The 24,128-nt window shown below is 45.5% G+C and overlaps 1 protein-coding gene across 2 annotated transcripts in view; it reads left to right on the top strand.

Moving 5' to 3' along the window:
* Positions 1-24,128, top strand: part of nfic (nuclear factor I/C) — a 133,250-nt gene that overhangs the window by 290 nt on the left and 108,832 nt on the right. Inside the window, exon 1 of one of the 2 annotated variants that reach the window (XM_064330091.1) lies at positions 190-2,865. The exons of the other annotated variant lie outside the window; for it this stretch is intronic. Coding sequence (XP_064186161.1) covers positions 2,836-2,865 — 30 coding nt within the window. The 5' untranslated portion in view covers positions 190-2,835. Of the gene's footprint in view, positions 1-189; positions 2,866-24,128 lie in introns of those variants that run through there. 2 annotated transcript variants of the gene reach the window in all.

A 24,128-nucleotide genomic window follows, 5' to 3' on the forward strand; every position in this document is an offset into this window, starting at 1 on the left:
TTCTCGGCAGTTACTCTTTTTTCTTCTTGGGTCTTAGCCAAACGGAAGGTTTGTGGGAAAGGTTAGAAAGTGCAGACATATTTTTTGCCATTGGGCGCGTAATCGTGAAAATATTGAACATTTTTGCCACTTAACCCATGATTAAAGTTCTTGGTTATTTGCCTACGAGTACGGGTTGAGCAGATGCGTATTCGGCACGGGACCCCGAAGGCCAAGTTGAAGTTCAAAGCCGCTAGACGCAGTAGCCGGTACAGAGTTTGTAGAGCAGAAAATGGCCGCAGCCGAAGCCGCAGGCGCGCCGGCATGAATTTGAACCATAGACCGACAGAGGCGCTCCGTAGCGGGGACTCGTCACAGTTACAGCGCCGCTGCGATACAGCCAAACACACCGATCAGTATCAGTGTACAACAATGCATTCTCGTAGGTCTTATATCTGTTCTTGGTATTTATGTAAATGTATTTTTCTAAAAGGTTCATGATCTGGTAACTGTATCCAATTCTGCAAGCATGTGGACGTGAATACCACACGAGTGCTTGCACTTTCTGGGACATTCTACTCTAGGAACAGCCGGCCAGCATTCGATTATTACAGGTCCAATTTGTCATAATCATAGTCCTTGCGACTTTGACGCGAATTCCACGTGAACCTTTTAAAAAATAATAATTAAAAAAAAAGCCTGAGAATTTTGATAGCTTGCACAATCATGCTGATTTGTGTCATTAAATAAGTTGTTTAAAGTTACGCAGTTTTAGTTTTCACGTTTTCAGGGCACATATAATGAAAGTGGACTCTCCGTGCCCTTTCACTTAGAGAATGTCAGTACCGTTACCGAATTATTTACTTTTTTTTTTTTTTAGACCATAAAGGATATGAATAGTTAGGCTGTAGCTGGCCAGGGGAGTTTCTGTAATATGCTGCATGGCTGTCCTGAGCACATTCCATAACACAAAAATCGCACTACTGATGCAGAACATGAAGTCGTTAAGTAGTGAAAACAGAAATAGACACCGATGGTGATTATGGTGAGTTTTGTGGTGCACGGAAGGACACGCTATTCACACGAACGAATATAGAAAATAAGTTGAAAATATGACATCGGAGAACCGTAGTGGCGGTTGGGCAGCAGCAATCGGTTTTGCTGAGCCGCGAATCTGATACGAAGCATTGGTTGTTGACACAGGGAATGCCTGTGTCCCGCAGTCCGCGTTTCTTTATTCATTCATTTTATCAAGCTGAATGTTCATTTTGAGGAAAACAAACATGTAATGTAGCCTACAACACTCCGTCCAGGACAAACTTGGGTAACCTGTGTTCACGTGGTCGCACCTGTCTCAGTAGGCTATATGGTTTCCTTATATGAGTCTGAATAAAATACATTGCCAGTAGTTATGTATACATACTAATCCTACACAAACACATATGTTTCGAGGCATAACAGTCTTGAGCAAATTGTAAGCATGCTTTCGCCAGTGACATTACTGCAAAGGACTCTGCTGCACTAGATATTATTTAGGTTACACCTCCAGATGATTCATATCCTGCATTCATTCCCGGCTTTTTTTTTCATGTTAATATTTTATGTTTTAACATAGTTCTTACTAGAGTTTGTACAATAACTGTTATAATGTTTAAACACCGCCTGGGTGAAACAAGAAACTGGTTTGATTTTTGTGATGATTTACACCAAGCCTACTAGATATACTTTCCATTTAGCACACAAGAGAAATTTGAATCTGTTCTTTTCGTGATGTGGAGATCCTTACACCATCCTTACAGTTCTTTCATAAAGTGTCACACTATTTTCTAATGACAAAACGCGTGGTTCTAAGTTTACGCATATTTACGCATTTGCTTATTTGGATTGGTCGCACATTTTAAGCCCTTAATGAGTTAAAACAGGCTATCTCTGAAACTGAATTAGATTTCTCTTTGCAATAAAATTGTCGAGAATTTAGGACTATTATCCTGGTTGTCTCGCAGCCTGGAGAGCTCTATTTTGTATTTTTCATCAATGGCAAAATTATTATCTGGAGTCGTGGAGCCTTAGCCGACCCAATGAACGCCGTTTAATGCTGCCACTTGTTTATTTCCACAAAACTTGATACCGAAGGCAGAAGTGTGTGCTATTCCATGACCTTTGAGTTTTAAAGAAATCGATTCCAGTCGTTAATCTGAAGACTGTTGAATGAAAATGAGCCGCGAGCTCCAGCGTTCTTGTTCGGAGTGTATCGCACGAGCGCAATCACCATTCTCGCTCCCTCTGACTGGGGAAAGGAGGGAGGGAATGAGTGAGGGAGTGTGCGAGCTCGCAGGGGAGAGAGAAAGTCATTTGCTTTTTGTTTATGAAACATCTCTTTCGGACGCTGCACCTGAGCGAGAGAGAGAAAGAGTGTGTCGTATTTACGAGTTTATTTTGTGAACTGTGCGGATCACGCTGGACCTTGGAAATCGGGGATACTGCATCTTTAAGTTCCTTATTTTCTGGGATGGGCTATTTTCAGAACGTCATTTCATTCCTCCCTCTTTTTCATTTTCTCATTCTTTGATTCTTTCTCTCCCCCATTTCCTAAATGGAACAGATTTATAGATCTTCCACCTATCCAAGCGTTCTCTGCGCATTCTGTTCAAAGTTATATTTGTCTTCTACAATTTTTGCACTTTATATTTTGTTGCATCGCGATTTTTTCGGAGGGCTTTAAGTTTCTACCGACTCAAAATCGGATGATGTTGATGGTGGTGGTGATGGTGGTGATGATGATGATAATTGCGAAGAAATGATTCAGTGACTTCTCAGTTTTTTTTCCACTTGCGAAGTCATAAGTTCCATTGCACCATGATGTATTCTCCTCTCTGTCTTACTCAGGTAAATGTTTCGCTTCTTTTTATATTTTAGCATCATGAGCAATGTGTTTTTGTGTGTCCGCGAGCCTTCCGTATGTGATATATGTCGCCTGTTTAAAAATGCAGATGAGAGTTTAGGCTATTTGAGAAAAGGGCGGGATGAGTGTCGATACAATCCTTAAAGAGCTTCGGTCACACAGTCGCTCTTTCCCTCACCCAACTTTATAAAGTTTCATATTTGGCATTTTGCGTAACTTCTGTTTTGAGTTAACTCGAAATCAAGTTATATTGAGAATTTTAAGAGAATATTGCTATTGAGTTGCGTTTATCAGCAACGTAGGCACTGCTGTTTACTACGGTCCTGGTGTTGATTTAGGTGAAAGCGCGCTTTCATTCATTTAACGCAATTCGTGCCAGCGATCCCAGTCTGGAGGGCATGTAAGGATATGTTCAGTATTTATCGAGCGTATTTGAATCCGGATGTAACCCGAGTTGCTTGTGTGTGTATTGTACAGTATTAACTATGGCTGAAATTGTTGCATCGGAACTCGTGTAAACAGGGCTCGTCTACAGTCCTAAGTACGTTTCAGTGAAAACCTGTTCACAGAATCTCTCTACAGTATCGGGGCTGCGTTCCATTCTCATTGGTCCTGTTAGGTTTTTTTGTTTGTTTGTTTAAAGGCTACCATTGTACATATTGGTGCTATGATAAAAACATAAACCAGTAAATAAAAAAATAAAAAATCTTGGGGGGTCTTCATTACAATATTAGTTGGTTGCCGAGTGCATGCTGTACCTTTGCTTAATCTTATCTGTCCTGCTGTGTGCGCAACGTGATCGGTGTAGGCTATGTGACGGTTGGGTTTCCCTCCAAAACGGCTGTGTGCTCGTGGACAGGGAGATATGCCTGAAGTCCCCCCTTAGACACGCGCTACACAGCTGAACATAACGCTGGACGGAAGGAAGGGGATGGTCAGTTAGATTAAACACAGCAAACTGATTCCGTCCTCCAATAAAGTTTTTTTTTTTTTCAAATTTTTAAAAAAGCAGTGACGTATTTTAATGTGTGGCGTTAAGCAGAATAGTCCAGGATAGCCTCGTTTTTCAGGATTTTGTTTTTATTCTGGATTTACCAGTAATCAAGTGCTGTATATTTTATACTAAACTGACTGACAAATAAAATCTGAACTGTAGGAATTTTCCCAGATTCTGTTGAAACAGATTCTGTTGAAAAGAGCACAGAGAAAATACTTTCTGGGAACTGAGGAAAGACACACAGGACTCTGTTTAATTGTGTTTAAGACTGAGCCTCCATGTTACTTCACATTCTTTGTGCTAACTGGACTCTGTATAATTTTTATGTGTCAAGCAAACGACTATAGCCAATGACCATTGTGTATGGATTGATTTCTTTTACCCTAAACGTGCTCCTCAGCGGTCCATACTCATTGTGTACAACATGCAAATTGGAATAGACTATTAATTCAATTATGTATTATTATGCTTGTAATATAACAACCGTCCAGACCCACGGCGCAGCTCACTTCCGCAGACACATTGTAGCTGGCAGTGGGACCACCTGCGCATGCCACCCACAAAACGTCCCTCAAAGGTCGTTCGTGAGTGAGTGAGTGACCACAATTTGCCATGCATAGGCCACGGCGGCAGTTCCCACGCGCCGTGGGAAAAATGAATGATTATTATTCTGTTTTGACCACACTTTTCATTTGCCGAGAGGTAGAGAAGATATTTATAACTTTCAGTGGCTTATTTCAGTCAAGGAAAGATTCAGAATTGCCATACAATTATTGTTTGGTTAATAAAAAATAAATAAAAGTACATATATTTTTTCCCACATCATTCTTGAACGGAGTGGGAAAGGCAGGCGTCTCGTGGATCTCGTGAAAGTGGAGCCAAACCGGTGGCCATTGTAGCTGTATTGTTTTGGGGTTGTAAAAGGTTTTGGTCGTGGAGATGTTGCCAACTATAAACAAGAACAGGTGAGGCGGACGGAAACCAACAAAGCCTGAATCGCAGATATGTTTTTTCAGGGCAGCTTCCAAAACAGAAGGCAGGTCTTTTGCGGAGGCTAATTCCTTAGCGGCGGAAATTGAGTTTAAAGGTTTTTGGTTTGATTCCGTTTGTGCAGCTCTTTTATAAAGGAAACATTTCGAAGCTGAGAATTGGTGGCTTGTTTTAGCTGGACCCTTGGGTTGCCTTCTCTGCGCCTTTGGTAATAATTTCAGTCAATGTGCAGTTTTCTGATACTTTCTTTCTGATTTATTTTTCAAATACTTGGTGTCTTGTCATAAATAATGAACGTGCCCATTTGTTCCATAGGTGTGCTCTTGGTTGATTTGGTTTGAGTCAAATGCTGTATTATATCCACTGTCTAACACAGGCCTACTGAATGCTAAGGAGTCTGGTAGCCCTTATCCATTTTAATTTGTCAGGGATTCATTGTAATAGTTCCAATAAACATATATTAAGAAGTAATGGCAGTATTTTAAATAGCCACCTTTCAAAATATACTTTTGAGTAAAAATTTTTTTTTTTTTTGAAGTACCTTAAATTATAGTGATTGTTTCTAATTTTGGAACTTTTGGAAATTTTGAATTTTCATGACTTGGAAAACAAATGAACACGTAGGCCTAATAATTGCATTAGATAGGCCAAATGAGACAACAGGTAAAACAAGTAAAGTATCTAGTGGTGATACAGTCAATTTAAAGTGTGTTCAGGCCTATCTACTTTTAAATTTGAAAAAGAAGAGTTCGTTATTAGAAAGGTTCAATGAAAGAAGGGAGATCGACCTTGCAAAATCATTGTAATAGGTTTGAATTAGCCTATAAGCTTTAACTTTCCTTTTGGATATTAATCAATTATATCCTCCCAGGAGGAAAAAAATGTGTATTTAAAAATTTTTTTGACACAATATACAAGCATCTTGGATGACACGTCGCTGTGAAAATATATTTTTAAAAAATATATTTTCTTGTATTTTTAATTGAGTGTCCCTTGTAGTGTAGGTTTCACTATGGTAGAATATGACATTCTTGAGATAATGACCTGAGAATCATGTCCCCTACAGGGGACAAAAATGAATTGCTGGATCTTAGGAGTTTAATATTGTGTTCTGTGTTAAAAATATATATATATATATATATATATATACATGTATATATATATTATATATAATATTATTTTTTATTTATATATATATATATATATATATATATATTTGAACTATATAAACTATAAAGAAACAAGTACATGCCGAAGCTATATATATATATTTGAACTATATAAACTATAAAGAAACAAGTACATGCCGAAGCTGACGATTTGCGGGCCTCAAGTGTTCTACCCAGAATGCCTCATGTTGAGAGCAGAACGCTCCCTGCTCCCGATGCCAGCGACATCTTGCTTTGGTTTATTTATATATTTTGTTTGGACTTTTATCTTTTGCCAGAAGCGCTAGTCTTAGTTACTGTTGTGTTTTGGATGAGCCAGGTAAAAAAAAAAAAGAAAAAAGTAAGAAGTATGGTCGCGTTTACTACGTCTGTGTTTGTTTATGTCTCCATGTTGTGCGTTGTGGAGTAGATGTAGGCTAAAATTGTGTTTTTGAAATGAAATCAGCATTTCAGGATTTGTTTTTGACTGCAAGTGATTTTGGAGTTCGTTTGTGGGTTAAACAAGGCAAAAACTACACACACACACTATATATATATAAATATATATATATATATATATATATATATATATATATATATATAAGCTAGAAGAATTGAAGGGAAACCAGGTGATCTTTGGACTAAACGGACTGTCCCAGGTGATCGGGCTGAGCTGGGCCGTTGGTGACGAACTTGGTAAAAGCCGTTATGGTTGGGGGGGGGGGTGTGGGGGTGGACTGTGGTGTGAGGCTGAGCAATGTGTCTGGGGAGGGGGGGGAGGGGGGGGGGGGGGGGCAGCCGAGCCCGGTTATGATTTCAAAACGTGGCGTTCGATCTGGGCCCGCGGTCAAGGCCACGGGGGCTGGCGGAATGTTCTGGAACAGTCCGCGTGGGTTTTTTTTTTTTCTTCTTCCCCCGTGACTCTGTGGCGCCGGTCGGCTCTCTCCTCTCCGTCTCCACCTGCGAGCGCCTGCTTCTCCCGTCACACCTGAGTCAGGCGAGTCAGAAAAACACACTCGCTGGCCACTTTATTAGGTACACCTCGCTGGCCTCGGTGTGGTCTTCTGCCGCTGTGGCCCGTCTGCTTCGAGATTCGACGTGGTGTGCGTTCAGAGATGCCCTTCTGCATACCTCGGTTGTAACGAGTGGCTATTTGAGTTACTGTTGCCTTTCCATCAGCTCGAACCAGTCTGGCCATTCTCCTCTGACCTCTGCCCATCAACAAGGCATTTTCACCCAGAGAACTGCCGCTCACTGGATATTTTGTCTTTTTCGGACCGTTCTCTGTAAAGCCTAGAAATGGTTGTGTGTGAAAATCCCAGTAGATCAGTAAGAAGTTTCTGAAATAGTCAAACCAGCCCGTCTGGCACCAACAACCATGCCACATTCAAAGTCACTTAAATCACCTTTCTTCCCCATTCTGATGCTTGGTTTGAACTTCAGCAGGTCGCCTTGACCATGTCTACATGCCTAAAAGCATTGAGTTGCTGCCGTGTGATTGGCTGATTAGATATTTGTGTTAACGAGCAGTTGAACAGGTGTACCTAATAAAGTGGCCGGTGAGTGTACGCTCCACAGTAAAACGTCCGGTGTTACAGAGTACACATGGTCCCCAGGCAACAGTGTGTAGTGTAATGGGTAAGGAGCTGGCCTTGTAACCTGAAAGGTCGCAGGTTCGATTTTTCAATTCCCAGGTACCTTAACCTGCATTGCTTCAGTATATACCCAGCTGTATAAATGGATGCAGTGTAAATGCTGTGTAAAACGTTGTGCAAGTCGCTCTGGATAAGAGCGACTACTAAATGCTGGTAATTGTAATGTATTGGACTCGTATGTACTCTGTTAGAGTTGAATTAACACTGGACATATTTACAGTGCAGGAGTACTCTCAGATTTGACTTGCATCTAAAGAGCTGAGGTGTTTCAAACAGGCGTTTGATACAGGTGTGCCGATGACTGCAGTTGCACTTTAGAAATGCTCAGAGTTAAGTACACTCTGACAGAGCGCACGTGGTCCCTACTGAACACTGTTAGGGTTAAATCGACACTGAGCGTTTTAACCGTGTGTGCTGTTCGGGGCTGAGACGTGCGCTGTGTACGTTTGTGCTGTGGCTCACTTCCTCATGCCCACTCTCTCCTTTGGATTAGGATTAGAAACGGAGTCAGGAACTCTGTGTGTGTGTGTGTGTGTGTGTGTGTGAGGGGGATTAATATTTGGGGGGACTGGCGGGGATGGGTGCATTTTGGGTCGTTGTGAGGAGGGCGGGTCTGGAGTGTAGGCCGGCCACATGAGGCGGGGACAGGGGCCGGGGGGTGGGGGTAGGGGGGGCTATGCTGTGCTCTACTGTCTTTACTGACTGGTGAGAATGCCTTTGGCTGAACAGAGACAGCCTGTGACCGGTACAGCATTTTCGATTCATTTTAAAACCAGACAGAGGTCAAATAATTTTTTTGGACTATTTTATTTTAACCCTTTAGGCACTTTTAGATTGCTGGCAATTTTGTGAAGACTCATCTATTCTTAACCACTGACTATTCATAATAAAATTATTATTTCCTTTGGTTGGTCGTTTTGGTTAGTAGCATGTTTCTTTTTTTCTTGTTAATTCTCAGAGATCTGCTGGATTGTTTTCAAGCTTTTCCGGTGTCTGAAGAATTAAAGTATTTCAAATACTCATTTGAGCCAGGTCTGCTTAAACCTGCTTGTGACCTTTTTTTTTTCCAAAATCCAATGCTAATTCAGTTGCCGGGTCTGATTAATGAGTTTCATTTGCACACGTTCTTCTTGACCATTTTGGCCAAAGGATGCGAGCAGTGTGAGATCACAAATCATTTGTGTGACATCACAAATATGCGGTTAGAATGTTCTTAACTCAACATTCTAATGCTGATGTAACAATCACTACTGGTGGCAATTGAAAGCAACGGAGTTCTGGAATACTAAAAAAAAAAAAAAAAAAACTACTCAAAGGCTTAATGTGCCCCATCTCTTCAATATGTGTGTGTGTATGTAGTTTAGAAGATGGCTTAGAAGAGCTCCTCCTGCTCTACATTCTACAGGATCTCTAGTTAAGGGTGTCCTGCAACGACGGGCCAGCGACAGGATGCGGAATCTGTGCTTCCTATCCGAGCAGCCAATAGACGCCGAGCTGGTCCCTTGGTGTGCTGTGCGGTGCGCTCAGATGTGCTGATTCATTACACCCAGGCAGCTATCCTCAGCTTCCTCCCCAGCCGCCCTCTGGTTAATAATAGAAGCGGGGCCGTTTAAAAAGGGGGGGGGTAACATTGTAAAATCAGAGTGCCAGTCCGGGTTCAAAAGTGCAAGCAGCGAGCAGGACGGATTACTGAGAACTTTCTTATTTTCCGCTACGCAGTGCAAGGTGTGAAGATGTTACTAACAGCTCTTATTTGAAGGAAGACTGAGTCGTTCTTTTAAATAATGAACACTGCTGGCCCTCTTTACTCTTATGCTATACGCAGACTATATCCTCGGACGCTTTCAATGAAAGCAATATGCTGAAAAATAGGTTGACTTTGAAAATCTATTTATGTCATAAAAATGAAATCAAACATAATTGATATCACCTTATTGGAAGGGGAATATAACTGTGCAATCAGCAATGTTCAATAATTTGTACAATTTCAACCAGCAATTGTAACTGTTGTGCAACAGTACATGCTAACTGAGTGCTTTGCTATCACCCATGTTTGCTAAAGTCATTTGCTAACAGCATGTTTGCTAACAGCACACTTGCTAACTGTATGCTTGCTAACAGCACACATGCTAACTGCATGCTTGCTAATAGCGTGTTTGCTAACAGTGCATTTGCTAACAGCATGTTTACTAACAGCACACTTGCTAACAGCGTGTTTGCTAACAGCACACTTGCTAACAGCGTGTTTGCTAACAGCACACTTGCTAATAGCGTGCTTGCTAACAGTGCATTTGCTAACAAGCATGTTTACTAACACTCTGTGTTACACGTGCCCCACTTTTCTCTCAAAAGTTCTGAGTCCAAACTAAACCACAGACCGGTCCCCCAGTCCTCTGGTGGTGATGTCCAGCCTGACATCTCTTCTATGTGATCGACAATATAGCCGTCGTTTAACAAATCAGTTGACCGTCTTGACTTAATTACACACAGCATGTGCGTGTTTTGAAGTCTTTTGATTGCTGCACTTTATTTCATTGCTGGAGTAGACAGTATTAGAAAGCGAAGGCTAACCATCGTGCTTTGAAATCGTTTGCCGGCCTCTCACCTGGGAGGATGGGAATGTTGGGGTACACAGGCTGGAAGGGTGTCTGTCACTGGTGCATTGTGGGCCCTCCGTGTGGCTGTGTGGAGACCTCTCTGGGGGCTGTTGGCTATGTCCTGTGTCCGACTGGGCTGGGGGAACCATGGTGATTACGTACTGCCTGAATATTCATGCGATGAAGCCCGATTCATATTTCACCCGAACATACAACCCCGCTTACTTTTGATTTGAGTATTGGAGTTTAACTTATATGATATGATATGATATGATATGATATGATATGAGCGAATTTGGCAGGGAGGTTTTTTGGAACTCTGAACTGTTCATAACTGTTGAAAGTGACGTAAGAGGACACACTACATTCTCTTCATTGGATATTATATGGATTGTAATTAAATGTTATCTTAATTTTTTTGGTTTAAATAGCCTCCTACTGTTTTGTAGCTGTATGTGTATTGACAAATAGGTCAAGGGTGTTGTGAGGCTTCTCAGCAGTGGGTACACTGTAAAACGTGTTAATTCAAGTCCCAGCAGAGTACATGTGGTCCTACGCACTGCCAAGAAGCCTCGTCGTAGCAGCCTTGACCGATTCGTCAATACAAATACAGGTGCAGAACAGGAGGAGGTCAGGGTTAGTGGTTGGGGGCTTTTGTCTCAGTGCTGCTTTGTGCGAGCAGAGAGTTTGTATTGCACAGGCAAGACTCTCCCTGTATTCACAGAGTGGGAAAACCTGGACGTCTTGGCAACGCGGACGTCGCTGGAGGGGAGTCAGAAATATGCTGCTGGCGTGGCAGAGCGGCTGGGTTGTGTTTACACCCCCCCAGCTTTGTGTGTTTACCCACCCCCAGCTTACCCACCCCCCCCCCCCCCCCCCAGGTACACAGGCTCCAAAACTCCCGTGTATTTAGTTTGTCGTAAAGGACACAGTATTTACGAATGGAAAGTTTCTGCGTTTCATTTTTCTCTTGTGAAAGTTCGTAATCGGTCGAACGATGTTAACTGAGAACGAGACCGCGCGGTTGATGTGGCATCTGCTCTCTCTCTCTCTCTCCCTCTCTTTCTCTCTCTCTCTCTCTCTCCCTCTCTCTCTCTCCAGCTCTTTCTCTCTCTCTCCCTCTCTCTCTCTCTCTCTCTCTCCCTCTCTTTCTCTCTCTCCCTCTCTCTCTCTCTCTCCAGCTCTTTCTCTCTCTCTTTGTGCTAAAACTGGGCAACTTAGTCAGTACGATCTTTTGTTGACATGTCTGTTTTGGTTGATAAGTTCATTTTTAAGGGCAAGTGCTTTGTACAGACTCCTTTTAGTTTTTACTTTTTAATTTTTACTTCCCCCCCCCCACATATTGTTTTTTTTTCTCCCTGAGTTCAAGTTTACGTTTGTGGCTTTTATTCTTCTCCTTGTGCTAAAACAAAATAAATAAAAAATGCCTCCTCTACCTGTGCAATGATATGACGGGAAATTGAACTTGAGATACGAGGCGATTAAAACGGGGGAAAAAAAATCTGATACTTGCAAATTTGGTGGTTTTGTCTCGGCACACAAGCGCCCGAATGGTCTGATAAGAACGCTCAGATCGGTTTTCTCCGAAGGAGCGTTTCGCTGAACGATGCTCTCTGCACCATACATTCAGTTTTACTGTTAATGCATGTAGTTGGGGGTGGGGGGGGGCTGTGTAAGCTGTACTAGCCACAGTGGTGTCGGGAATTAACTGAGATTTGAAAAAAAAAAAAAAAAACTTTTAATGTTGACCTGCCCGTGCAGAACTGTTGTCTACTGCAGGAGAACGCTCTGTAGGTACGGCAAAGTCAAGGACTCCTGTTTCTCAGAGACTCAAACAAAAAAAACGCTGATACGCTTTCGTTAAGCCGTGAGTTTTTTATTTTTATTTTTGTGTTTTTGCAGTGATTGGTTATTTGGCTCTGTGCGGGAGAATCGCAGGTGACTGAGACAGTCGCACTATTTGGCAGCGTGCGGGAGAATCGCAGGTGACTGAGACAGTCTCACTATTTGGCAGCGTGCGGGAGAATCGCAGGTGACTGAGACAGTCGCACTATTTGGCAGCGTGCGGGAGAATCGCAGGTGACTGAGACAGGCGCACTATTTGGCAGCGTGCGGGAGGATCGCAGGTGACTGAGGCAGTCGCACTATTTGGCAGCGTGCGGGAGAATCGCAGGTGACTGAGACAGGCGCACTATTTGGCAGTGTGCGGGAGAATCGCAGGTGACTGAGGCAGTCGCACTATTTGGCAGTGTGCGGGAGAATCGCAGGTGACTGAGACAGTCACACTATTTGGCAGCGTGCGGGAGAATCGCAGGTGACTGAGACAGTCACACTATTTGGCAGCGTGCGGGAGAATCGCAGGTGACTGAGACAGTCACACTATTTGGCAGCGTGCGGGGGAATCGCAGGTGACTGAGGCAGTCGCACTATTTGGCAGCGTGCGGGAGAATCGCAGGTGACTGAGACAGGCGCACTATTTGGCAGTGTGCGGGAGAATCGCAGGTGACTGAGACAGGCGCACTATTTGGCAGCGTGCGGGAGGATCGCAGGTGACTGAGGCAGTCGCACTATTTGGCAGCGTGCGGGAGAATCGCAGGTGACTGAGACAGGCGCACTATTTGGCAGTGTGCGGGAGAATCGCAGGTGACTGAGGCAGTCGCACTATTTGGCAGTGTGCGGGAGAATCGCAGGTGACTGAGGCAGTCGCACTATTTGGCAGCGTGCGGGAGAATCGCAGGTGACTGAGACAGGCGCACTATTTGGCAGCGTGCGGGAGAATCGCAGGTGACTGAGACAGGCGCACTATTTGGCAGCGTGCGGGAGAATCGCAGGTGACTGAGACAGGCGCACTATTTGGCAGCGTGCGGGAGAATCGCAGGTGACTGAGACAGGCGCACTATTTGGCAGCGTGCGGGAGAATCGCAGGTGACTGAGACAGTCGCACTATGTGGCAGCGTGCGGGAGAATCGGAATCGCAGGTGACTGAGGCAGTCGCACTATTTGGCAGCGTGCGCGAGAATCGGAATCGCAGGTGACTGAGGCAGTCGCACTATTTGGCAGCGTGCGGGAGGATCGCAGGTGACTGAGACAGTCGCACTATTTGGCAGCGTGCGGGAGGATCGCAGGTGACTGAGACAGGCGCACTATTTGGCAGCGTGCGGGAGGATCGCAGGTGACTGAGACAGTCGCACTATTTGGCAGCGTGCGGGAGAATCGCAGGTGACTGAGACAGTCGCACTATTTGGCAGCGTGCGGGAGAAGCGCAGGTGACTGAGACAGTCGCACTATTTGGCAGCGTGCAGGAGGATCGCAGGTGACTGAGACAGTCGCACTATTTGGCAGCGTGCGGGAGAATCGCAGGTGACTGAGACAGTCGCACTATTTGGCAGCGTGCGGGAGAATCGCAGGTGACTGAGACAGTCGCACTATTTGGCAGCGTGCGGGAGAATCGCAGGTGACTGAGACAGTCGCACTATTTGGCAGCGTGCGGGAGAATCGCAGGTGACTGAGACAGTCGCACTATTTGGCAGCGTGCGGGAGGATCGCAGGTGACTGAGACAGTCGCACTATTTGGCAGCGTGCGGGAGAATCGGAATCGCAGGTGACTGAGACAGTCGCACTATTTGGCAGCGTGCGGGAGAATCGCAGGTGACTGAGACAGTCGCACTATTTGGCAGCGTGCGGGAGAATCGCAGGTGACTGAGACAGTCGCACTATTTGGCAGCGTGCGGGAGAATCGCAGGTGACTGAGACAGTCGCACTATTTGGCAGCGTGCGGGGGAATCGCAGGTGACTGAGACAGTCGCACTATTTGGCAGCGTGCGGGGGAATCGCAGGTGACTGAGACAGTCGCACTATTTGGCAGCGTGCGGGAGAATCGCAGGTGACTGAGACAGGCGCACTATTTGGCAGCGTGCGGGAGAATCGCAGGTGACTGAGACAGGCGCATAGTCCTGCCACGGGGCGCTCGGTTTCTGCGGCGTCGTCGTTCGGGAAGAAGGTTCGAGGCGCTGATCGGCGGTTCGGTTCCAGCCTCGTACGAGACCCGGGGGGGGGGAGGGGGGGTTACGGATCACAGCAGATGCAGTCGTAAAAAAAGAGTTTTAGCCTGTATTCGTTCTGGTGGGGGGGGGTGGGGGGGCAGTGGAAACACGAATCACTTTGTGTGCCTAAATTTAAAAGAGCCCCCGATCGCTGCGTGTTTGAAGATGCACGTCACCGAGGCTCGATTCCTATCGGTGGGATTAGAGTGGATTTTTTCAACATGAGCTGTCATGATCTTTCGACATCAATATTTAATTTAAATCCATGTTTGACTCGAACAGACGCTTGAAGTCTCAATGGCATTGGAACTCTGGGTGGAGGAGAGACGTTGCACAGGCTAGCTTAACATCTGTCCCCTCTCAAATGCATCCACACGCACGCACACACGCACGCACCCACACACACGCGCACACACACGCACACACACACGCGCACACACGCGCACACACACGCACACAAACGCACGCACACACACGCGCATACAGGCGTACACACACGCGCACACACACGCACACACACACGCACACACACACACACGCACGCACGCACGCACGCACATACACACACACACACACACAAACACACGCACACAACTCACACACACGCGCGGTCATGTGGTAATATCCTGTGGGGGGGGCCAGCGAGGTGGCGGGGGCGGGGGGGGATCAGATCTGAAACAGGTCTCATATTGGGGGGGGGGGGGTGGGGGAGACACCTCGGGGGAAGGGCTGCTCTGCTCTCCGTAAAGGCTCGGGGCTTCGTATAGACCGTTACCGAGGCGACAGTCCCCGGGTGAACCCGCTGACCTCTCCCTCTCACACGCAAGGGAGATTTTTGATGAGCTCGCACGTGTCAGGTAAACTCTGACGGTCGTCATGGCGACCTCTCAAATTAGCCGCGTGGGTGTGATCAGTATGCCGTGGCAGACTCAGAGGGCTAAATTTGGGCCCTACAGGGCAGGTTCCTGTGTCTGCGCTGTGGAGGGACTTTACCAGGACTCTTGACCTCGCCGGGGAAATAAACTTTATTACATTACAAGAGTTTCCCCTCTGACAATATCAGAATTTTATACTTCAGGGGGGGGAAAAAAAAGAATCATCTTGAGTTCTTAACTTGAACTTTTATTAACTAGCTACACTTTTTTTTTTTTTTTTACACTTTTTTTGCAACGAGGTGTAAAAGTACAACCTTGGAAGATGCATGCATTTGATTACATCATGTCAGGCGTCAGCAGATATTGTTCCATGTCTGTCATATCTGTCTGTATGAGTAAGTTATGTTTCTTTGCAGGAACCTGTAATATTTTTATGCTTACTGAAGCTTATGGAACGCGAAGCTGCATATTTAACATAGACATGCATAAAATACTGTAATGTAGTACTCATACCTTGGTGGTGTACAGAGCAATGATTACAAATTTTTGCTGTATCGAAATTTGAAAAAAGAAATCCCCGTGATGTACTGAAATGCAGCGTAACAATCCAAGCCTCCTTCGAAGGTTCCTGCCCGTCGATCCCCTGGCAGCCCAGTATTGATTTTAAATTGAGCTTTTCTGAGACCAGGGAAAGCTCTTTAATATTCAGACTGAATATGAAGCATTAATGTGCGATGGGGAGGAGGTCTGTTTCGCAAGTTTAGCAGAAAAGCGGCAGGATAAAATATATGTAAATTTACATAGAAAATACACAAAATCGCATAAATGCTGGGGTGTGCTGTGGCCTAGGCAGTTTCATCCTGGATCACCAGTGGGATGGAGACGCCTTGGGTGCGGGACATTTTCAGATTTTAGAAAAGTAACGGTGTTGATAAATGTGACAAATGAAAAGACAATAGCAATTTTTTTTTTACCTGGATCGGTGAGTTTGATTTACCCCTGAGCTCAGAGTCTGTGGCTACTGGAGCTAGTCATACAGCAGCAGTGCTCTGTACACAGAACAGCATGGAGAGAGTGAGAGAGAGGGGGGGGGGGGAGAGAGAGGGAGGGAGGGGGAGTGAGAGAGGGGGAGTGAGAGAGTGTGAGAGAGAGTGGGACAGTGAGAGAGAAGGAGCGAGAGGGAGAAAGAGGGTGATAGAGAGCAAGTGTGAGTGAGGGAGAGAGAAGGAGAGAGTGTGAGAGAGTGAGGGAAAGTGTGAGAGAGAGAGAGAGAGAGAGAGAGAGAGCGCATCCCTGGGGCACTCCCTCTGTCTGGCCCGCTGCTGCTGTGGATTCTTACTTTCTTTGGCTTGGATTTTCTACAAGAAGCAAAGGCCCTTCAAACATGGCCCCAGACGAGGGCCGGATTTGTTTTGGACGGCCTCCTGAAGGGCCGAGGCCATGCTTCCCTGCTCTTCTCCGGGGAGGGATTGCGTTCTTCAGCACTGATGCTGGAGTGGATGTCAGAGAGGTTCAGCTTTTCACACGTTCACAGAAAAAGCCCCCCAGAAAAGTCTGCCTCGTTTTATACGTTTAATGTTAACGCATAAAAATGTATCGTTGGTTTTTTTCGTTTTTTTTTTTTGCCAGTCGTTCGGCATTATTTTTGGGGGGGTTACCACAGAAATTGTTGTTGAAAGAAAATCAGTTTTTTTCCGAAGGATTACACGAACGGCAGCTCATGAAATGACACACGCGTTGGTGTATGCAGCGTTTCAAGCGTTCTGCTGAAGTTCTGTAGAACACACTGGTGTCCGTACCTTATTGAACCTGTGTGTAGTAGTTGTCCAATGACCATGAAATGCCCTTTTGTACGTCGCTTTGGATAAAATCGCCTGCTAAATAAATGCAATGTAATGTAATGCAATGTCTGCTCAGTGGCAGCAGAGACAGTGGTGCTTGTTTTCTGTTCGTTTAGAAATCAAAGGAAATGGAACGGTACTGTTACAGTTCTCAGCTGAGGCCTCTTAGACAGGGATGAGACAGGGATCTAATACCGTGTCTCTAACGTTATATCATCCAACGCAATTTAGCTCTTCTCTTTCAATTTCCGGTTTTTCTATTTCCAAATATTACCCCCCCCCTTAAGTGACTCTTCTGTCTCACACATGCTGCTGCTCTTGGAAAGGAGAGAGACGTTCGCACGCCGTACCCAGTCTTTCCCAGAAATGGGACGGCCTAGCAGCTTGTCTGCCTGCGAAGGTGTTTGCCAGGTACACAGAAAGCAGCTTACAGGGCTTCCAGGAAAGTCAGCGCGTGCGCTTGTGTGTGTGTGTGTGTGTGTGTGTGTGTGTGCGGTGCATACACAGTTTAAAGGGAAGGTGGGAATCGTCTGTTTACTCTCCATGCTATTAGCAGGCATGTGATTTGAAGCCTGTCTGTTTTTTGGGGGGGGGGGAGGGTAACTCCATGTTTTCCAGCTATGAGCTGCAGGCTGTTCTGTGAAGGACGCTGGTCTTTGGAGGGGTGGGGGTGGGAAGGGGGGTGGATTGGGACAGGTGAGCCCGGGGCTCTGTACCTGTATCCCAAAGAGTATCTGTACCACCGCTGACTGGGATGAGACACCTGCCTTTTTTAAATTGGGATTCTGAGATCTTTTTTAAAATCGCTTAACCCTCCTCCCCCCCCCCCCCTCCTCCATGCCCCACTATAATGGACAGAAAGCCTTAGAACAGCGTGTCTATTCTGCTGGCGTTGTTTTATTACCAAGGCTTAAGTGCATCCTGCTCTCTCTCTCTCTCTCTCTCTCTCTCTCTCACCACACACTCCACTTACTGTACGCTGCTCTGCTGTGTGTATGTGTGTGTGTGTGTCAGCTGGCTTAAAGAGAGAGAGAGAAAGACAGGAAAGAGAGAGAAAAAGACAGAAGGAAAAAGCGCTACGTGTTAGCCTGTAGTCCCCAGAGGTGGCATGTTTTTTCTTTTAAAAAAAGAAATTCTTTTAAAAAAAGAAAAGAAAGAAAGCTGGGACAGAAGTCTTTCTGAGCCCGTGTGAAGAAGCCTGGGAGGGACGTGGACGCGTCCTCGTGTTGCAGACTTTGACCTGACGTGACCCCCCCCCTCCCGGAGCGCGCTGTGCTGGTGGAGTAAAGACCGGGGATATTTCTTTCATTCTCGCGGTATCCAGACGGGGCCTTTAGTACAGTTTGTGCTTTTGCTCATTTAACGGCTTTTGTCAGGCTCAGTTTTTTTGTTCCCTGGAGCCTGTGAATTTTTTTATTTTTTTTTGTTGTTGTTGAAAAAAATCCTTCGCCTTCTTGAGCGTTTAGTCATGTGTCAGTGACGTGCGTTTTCTTTTAACTGGTAAATATTTATGTGACAGCTGCCCAGAACAGTGTGTGGAGTCATGGGAGAGAATGGAAGGGAAGGCTGGAGATTTAGGGAGGAATTCTGCCATTTCCTCCCGAAGAATCTTTTTTTGTTTTTCTGAGATGACTGGAGCTGCTTGATGTCCCGTCGCATATTGTGGCGGGTCGCTCCGAAACCGTGGGGGTGCGTTGGTGTCGGGGCGTCGCTCGTCGGACGCTAACGGGCACGCCGCGCGTCGCCAAATCGTCCGGCTGTGCCTCCGCTCCAAAATCTCTCCCAGAACAAAATTCACGCCGAATTTCATAGTTAGTTTTTTTTTATGTTCGTCATTAAATTCTAGCAAAATAGCGGAGGTAAATAGGACACCGTCAAAGCTGGATAACGAGCACTTCTCGAGTGGAAACGCAGCTGTCCCCAATCACGCGTTTCAAAAAAAAAAAAATTCTCTCAGGTGGTTGGTGGACACCTGGGGCGTGTAATTTGCAACAAAAAAAAACAAAAAACAGTGGAATTCATATAACCCGTGACAGGACTGAGGAATGGAGAACAATCCTGACCGGAGCTCGGTTATTAATAGCTCAATATTACGCTGCCGCCGTCGTCCAAGAAGACGTGGGAGGCCTTGTGTGTACCCGGCGCGTTTGGGGCTGTGGTAGGAATTCAGACGAGGTAATGGCTGAAACAGTTTTATCTCCTCACAGCACGTCCCTGGCGTACCCAGCTGCCAGTTACCCTGCGTGGAACGCGTGGAACTGTGTGACTAAAACGACGGGAAAACATTTACTCAAAGTAGCAAAGCGACGATTTGCCGAAAAACGATCAAGATCAAGGGGGGTTATGTTAGAGTTATTTGATATTTTAAAAGGCGCGTAAATCCCCTCCACGTGAAGACAGGCATGGCACACCGCATCCATCAAGGATAAGAATGCTATAAAAAGCTTATTTTCATTGCGGCCCGGTGGAGCCGATGCAAAATGAAAAGACTGAGATTTCGACTCTCGGTGTTCTTGAGACAACAGACGGCCTCGTCAAGCAACAGGAGGGAAGCAGAGGTATGGACCTCTATGAAGAAAAATGGATTCCGTCATAGAAACATGCCATTAAACGCCCTATTTGTGAACAAGCTCTGCAGTGCAATCTCAAAGTTAAATGGAGGAGCAGATTATTCCTAAATCTTATTTGTGCTGTGCTTTCCAAGTGGCTTTCGCCCAATAGCGATGCGGCAGATGGGCGTGGCTCTGAACGGTGAAGCGTGAGTGACGGCCCACTCGGCCAATTGGAGGTTCCGCCAAAGCCCCACCAATCAGACCTTTGGAAAGTAGGCTCTCCTCAGCTGGGCCTAAATGCAGCCCGTTGGTGCAGTTTTCAGTGGGACGCGGTGCCATCTTTACATCTGTTCGAACGGAAGCAATGCAAATCGAGGCTTATGAGAACGCGAGCACAAAATATGACATCATGGCGTGTTAATCCCCCCCCCTCCACCCCCCCTTCCTCCTTCAAACAGGCGTATTCTGGAGGGAGAGGCTTTGAACAGCAGCCTGTGTTCCCGGGTCGCTATGGCGTCCTGCTGTGGCACAGGGGGGCTTAGCGAGATTAGCGTGGCACAATGTTAGATAATTGAATGTAGCCGTTGGAACGGGGGGGGTGGGAGGATGGGGGGGCAGTCATTTGAATCCCACTGCTAGGGTAAGTGGCTGCTCATGATGGATCTGTGCTACAGCCTGTTGCAGTAATAAAGTATTCTGCAGTCTCATGTCTGATATTTACTAGAGGGGGTTTTTTTATCATGGGGATTCCATAATTTCATCCAGTCTTCGAAACAACGTTTTTTGTAAACAGCCCGAAGTCAAATCCTTCTCCGAAATAGCGGGGAGCAGATTCGGGGGAGGAGAGTAAAAGGCGTAAGCTGGCTTATCCAGCGCGGAAGGCTTTTCCTTCCCTAAAATCCCTTTTCTTACTGTCCTCAAAGTCTTCAGCCACAGTGTACACGCTGTCAAGGCCGTTTTCCTCCACTGTAGCCCTGTCAGGACCATCCCGCTACACTGAACCCTGGGTCCTGCGGTGTCTCAGAGAAGATTAAACATTTGGGGGGGGGGGGATCACCTCCCTGGACTGGAACTAGTTTGTTCTACTGGAAGCAGTACTGTTATATCTCAGCAGTAAATCTGAAGAGGCTTAGAAAGTCCTTACTTCTTTTCCTTTGATTATTTTATGTTTTATGGTCTTTGAAATGTGTTGGTTTCCTACCGAGTTAGCCTACTATTTTAGTCAATGTACTGGATGGTGGTCATTAATTTTAAAGCCGAAATTCAAGTTTTATCCTAATCTCATAAAAGTAAGTAGGAAATAGCCATCTAATCTCCACATTACTCACCAAAACACCACCAATAATCAACCTGATTTGAACTGTAACGAGTTGGACCTTGTGTGAAGAATGGAGTAGATGCTTACTGGTACATTATGCATGCACAGATCTCTTTAAAAAGGTGTGTTCATGGCAATACAAATCTAGGTACCTTTTTTTTTTTTTTTTTAGAAACGGTTCCATAGTCCTGAACTGTTATGTCAATATTGACATATATATGTATATGTATCTATGTATGTATGTGCATTGTGGTTACCGGCGTAAAATCTGAGCAGGATCACTCTCTGTATCGACGCAGGAGCTTCCCGTTCGCCCGTCTCACAGGGTGTGCAAATCGCGATTATTCTAATTAGCCAAAGATGGCGTCTTTTCCGTCTCTTCTGAGGAGTTTCTCGACCGCGGTTTCCTGACGCTAGAGAGGAAGACGTCGACAGAGCTCAGACGTGCGCTATTCTCCAGGTGTGTGGATACCTGGTGACCATGGCAACCGTGGAAATGGCGACGGAACCCTTCGGCAGCCTGATAGGCGTTCGGTCAAATCGAAACCGCGGAAACGCTTCCATCGGTCGCGTATCGTCTCGGTGCGGTGCAGTTTGAAACGCGTGAGAAACGATGTGTAAATATGTCTACCCATGCGAAAAGTTAGTGTACTCAGCATAATTGATATAATCTTTAATTGTACTTAATGAGTAGTGAACAAAGAAATCAGTACATATTTTCCCAAGTAAAAAAAAGCATTATATGCTTTTTGCATTGCCCTAGACCATTTGGGTGAAAACAAATGTATGAGGTTCAATATTTATATCTGCAATACTGGACACTCTCTTTCACCATAGCCATAGAGTTGGTATGGACTTCATGTTTCATGTAGTTCTGTAAAGTATTTTTGCAAATGAAGATGCTAATTGGAGATATACTGTTAAAATCCCGATTGCTGTATTATTGATGACTAAGTTCATTAATTTGTGTACATCAAAATCATAAAATAAATTTTTATTGTTAGGTTTTTTGCACAGGAGTGGAAGTAACATTTGAACCCCTCTTCTAAACAGAGACACAGGGATGGGGCTACTGGTGAGCAAAGTCACCAATTGCAGACCAGTTCTTAAATTCTGTTTTGACTTTGAATAATTGAAAGCCTCCATATCCATCACCCCCCAAACATAAATTATTCATCCCATTTGAAAGTGGATTTAATTCAATTTGGGGGCTTCCCCCCTCCCCTCCCCTCCTGATACACTGCTCATGCTGTGGAGGAGAGGGGAGGTGGGGCGAGTTCATTCCCTTAGGATTGTGGGGGATTAGAACTGTTGTGTCTTGCAGAGCAGAGGCCAGAATTGAATTATGAGCCCTGATCTGATTAGAGACGCAAGGGAGGGCGGGGGGCTGGGGGGGGGGTAGGTCAGGAAGGAGCCTCTCTCCAAAATTGAGGGCCCCCTGACGGTTGAGCTGGGCCTGCTTTCTCCACAGGTCATCAACTTTTAATTAAGTCTCCTTTCGCGGGTAAAGTCAAATCACCTGTTTTCCCTCATTCTGATGGTTAGCTAATTGATAATTGAATCATCCTCAGACAAGCTGCTGGGTTTCCACTAATGATTTCATCTGGTGCAGGCCTGTGTCAAAGAACTGATTTTTTTTTTCCACTTTTGGTGATTTAAAAACAAAAAAGGCTTATCCCATGGTAAAAAAAAACATAATCACTTATCCATTTTATGTTGGCGTGTAAAAATGTAACCACTTATCCTTCTCGTTATATAAAAGCCTCGACGGTAGTCGTTAAAGGAGGTACTGCGGAGAGGCGTTCACACGTTCTCCGTTTTCCCACGTTAAAGTTCGCCCGCGTTTTTACGAGAACGGCCGAACGGCGACGGTTATTTTAATAACGGTGCTATTCGGGGCCTGATTGCAGAGGATTGTTTTAAACTGCCGTTTCACACTTTCGCTCGAGTGCCCTTTTCAGCAGTTTGGTACGCGTCCATTATTAATCCTGCCGCCGCGGGCAGGTCAGCGAGCTCCGCGGCGTCCCGCTCTCCTCCGCAGATCGAGGTCCGCTCGTGAAACCCGCCGCCTCTTCGGTTTGTCTCTGTAGGTGTGTGTGTGTATTCGGGTCCTCAGTATGATAGTGGGGACATTCTGTCCTTTTTTGTACACACGCTCCGCTCTTCGGTTCAGTGAGCCACGGGTAGGGCGAAAGCACTTTCGTGTGGTTGTTGCCCTCTATTACACGGGTCCTCAAATTTATCCTCCCCCCCAAAAAAAAAGGCTGGCGTGGGTGTAGGCCAGGACTGGCCAACCCTGTTACTGGAGGTTTACTGTCCTGTAGGTTTTCACTCCAACCCTTAACAAAGCACAGCTTATTCAACAGCTAGAGATCTACCATTCTGTAGGTCGTGGTCTCAACTGGTCTGGGACCTTGTATGCTGTTCTCATTCCAACCTCAACGCAAACCAGATTTTAACAGCTGTATTTCTTAATAGGTGCTTTCACATTGAGAGCTGGGTCCCAGTCTTATCAGAGCCAGTGTGGGTGCACACACCTGATCCTGATTCTACTAATCAAGGTGCTTAGCAATGACTCTAGTGATTGATTAGTAGAATCAAGTGTGTGCACCCACACTGGCCCGTTCTGGAACCCCAGCTCTAAAACACGAAAAGCACCTAATTAAGAAAAATTAACAGCTTGTTAAAATTCTGGGATTGCTGTTGAGGTTGGAATGAAAACCAGCATACACAGGGGTCCCCCAGGACCGAGTTTGAGAACCACTGCTGTGGGTTTTCGCTCCAACCCTTAACAAAACGTACCTCATTCAACAGCTAGAGATCTGGACTCCTGTAGGTTTTCACTCTGAATTGCCACACCTGATTTTACTAATTAGCAACTCAGTGAGATGGCTAGCTGCTGAGTGATGTGTGCTTTTTTGCTAAGCAGGTTGATTAGTAGAATCAGGTGTGCAACTGATTTGGTGATACAAAACCCTGCGTCCACACACACCCTTTCTGGGTGAGATTGAGGACGCCCCGCTCTACTGGAATTTGGATCGCACAGGGACTTCTGTGCTGATTTTGCTAACAGATTGTTTGACTGGCCACAATTTCTGAGATGGAAGGTTTGTGTAGTATTTAATATACTGGGTGAAACATTCACAAACACCGCCCAACAGAATAACATTTAAATGTTGTACTTGAACATGTACTCTCGTCTCTGAACAGAGATTAGCTGTATTGCTGCTT

Source organism: Anguilla rostrata, chromosome 4 (assembly GCF_018555375.3).
Source record: "Anguilla rostrata isolate EN2019 chromosome 4, ASM1855537v3, whole genome shotgun sequence".
In the NCBI taxonomy this organism is placed as follows: domain Eukaryota; kingdom Metazoa; phylum Chordata; class Actinopteri; order Anguilliformes; family Anguillidae; genus Anguilla; species Anguilla rostrata.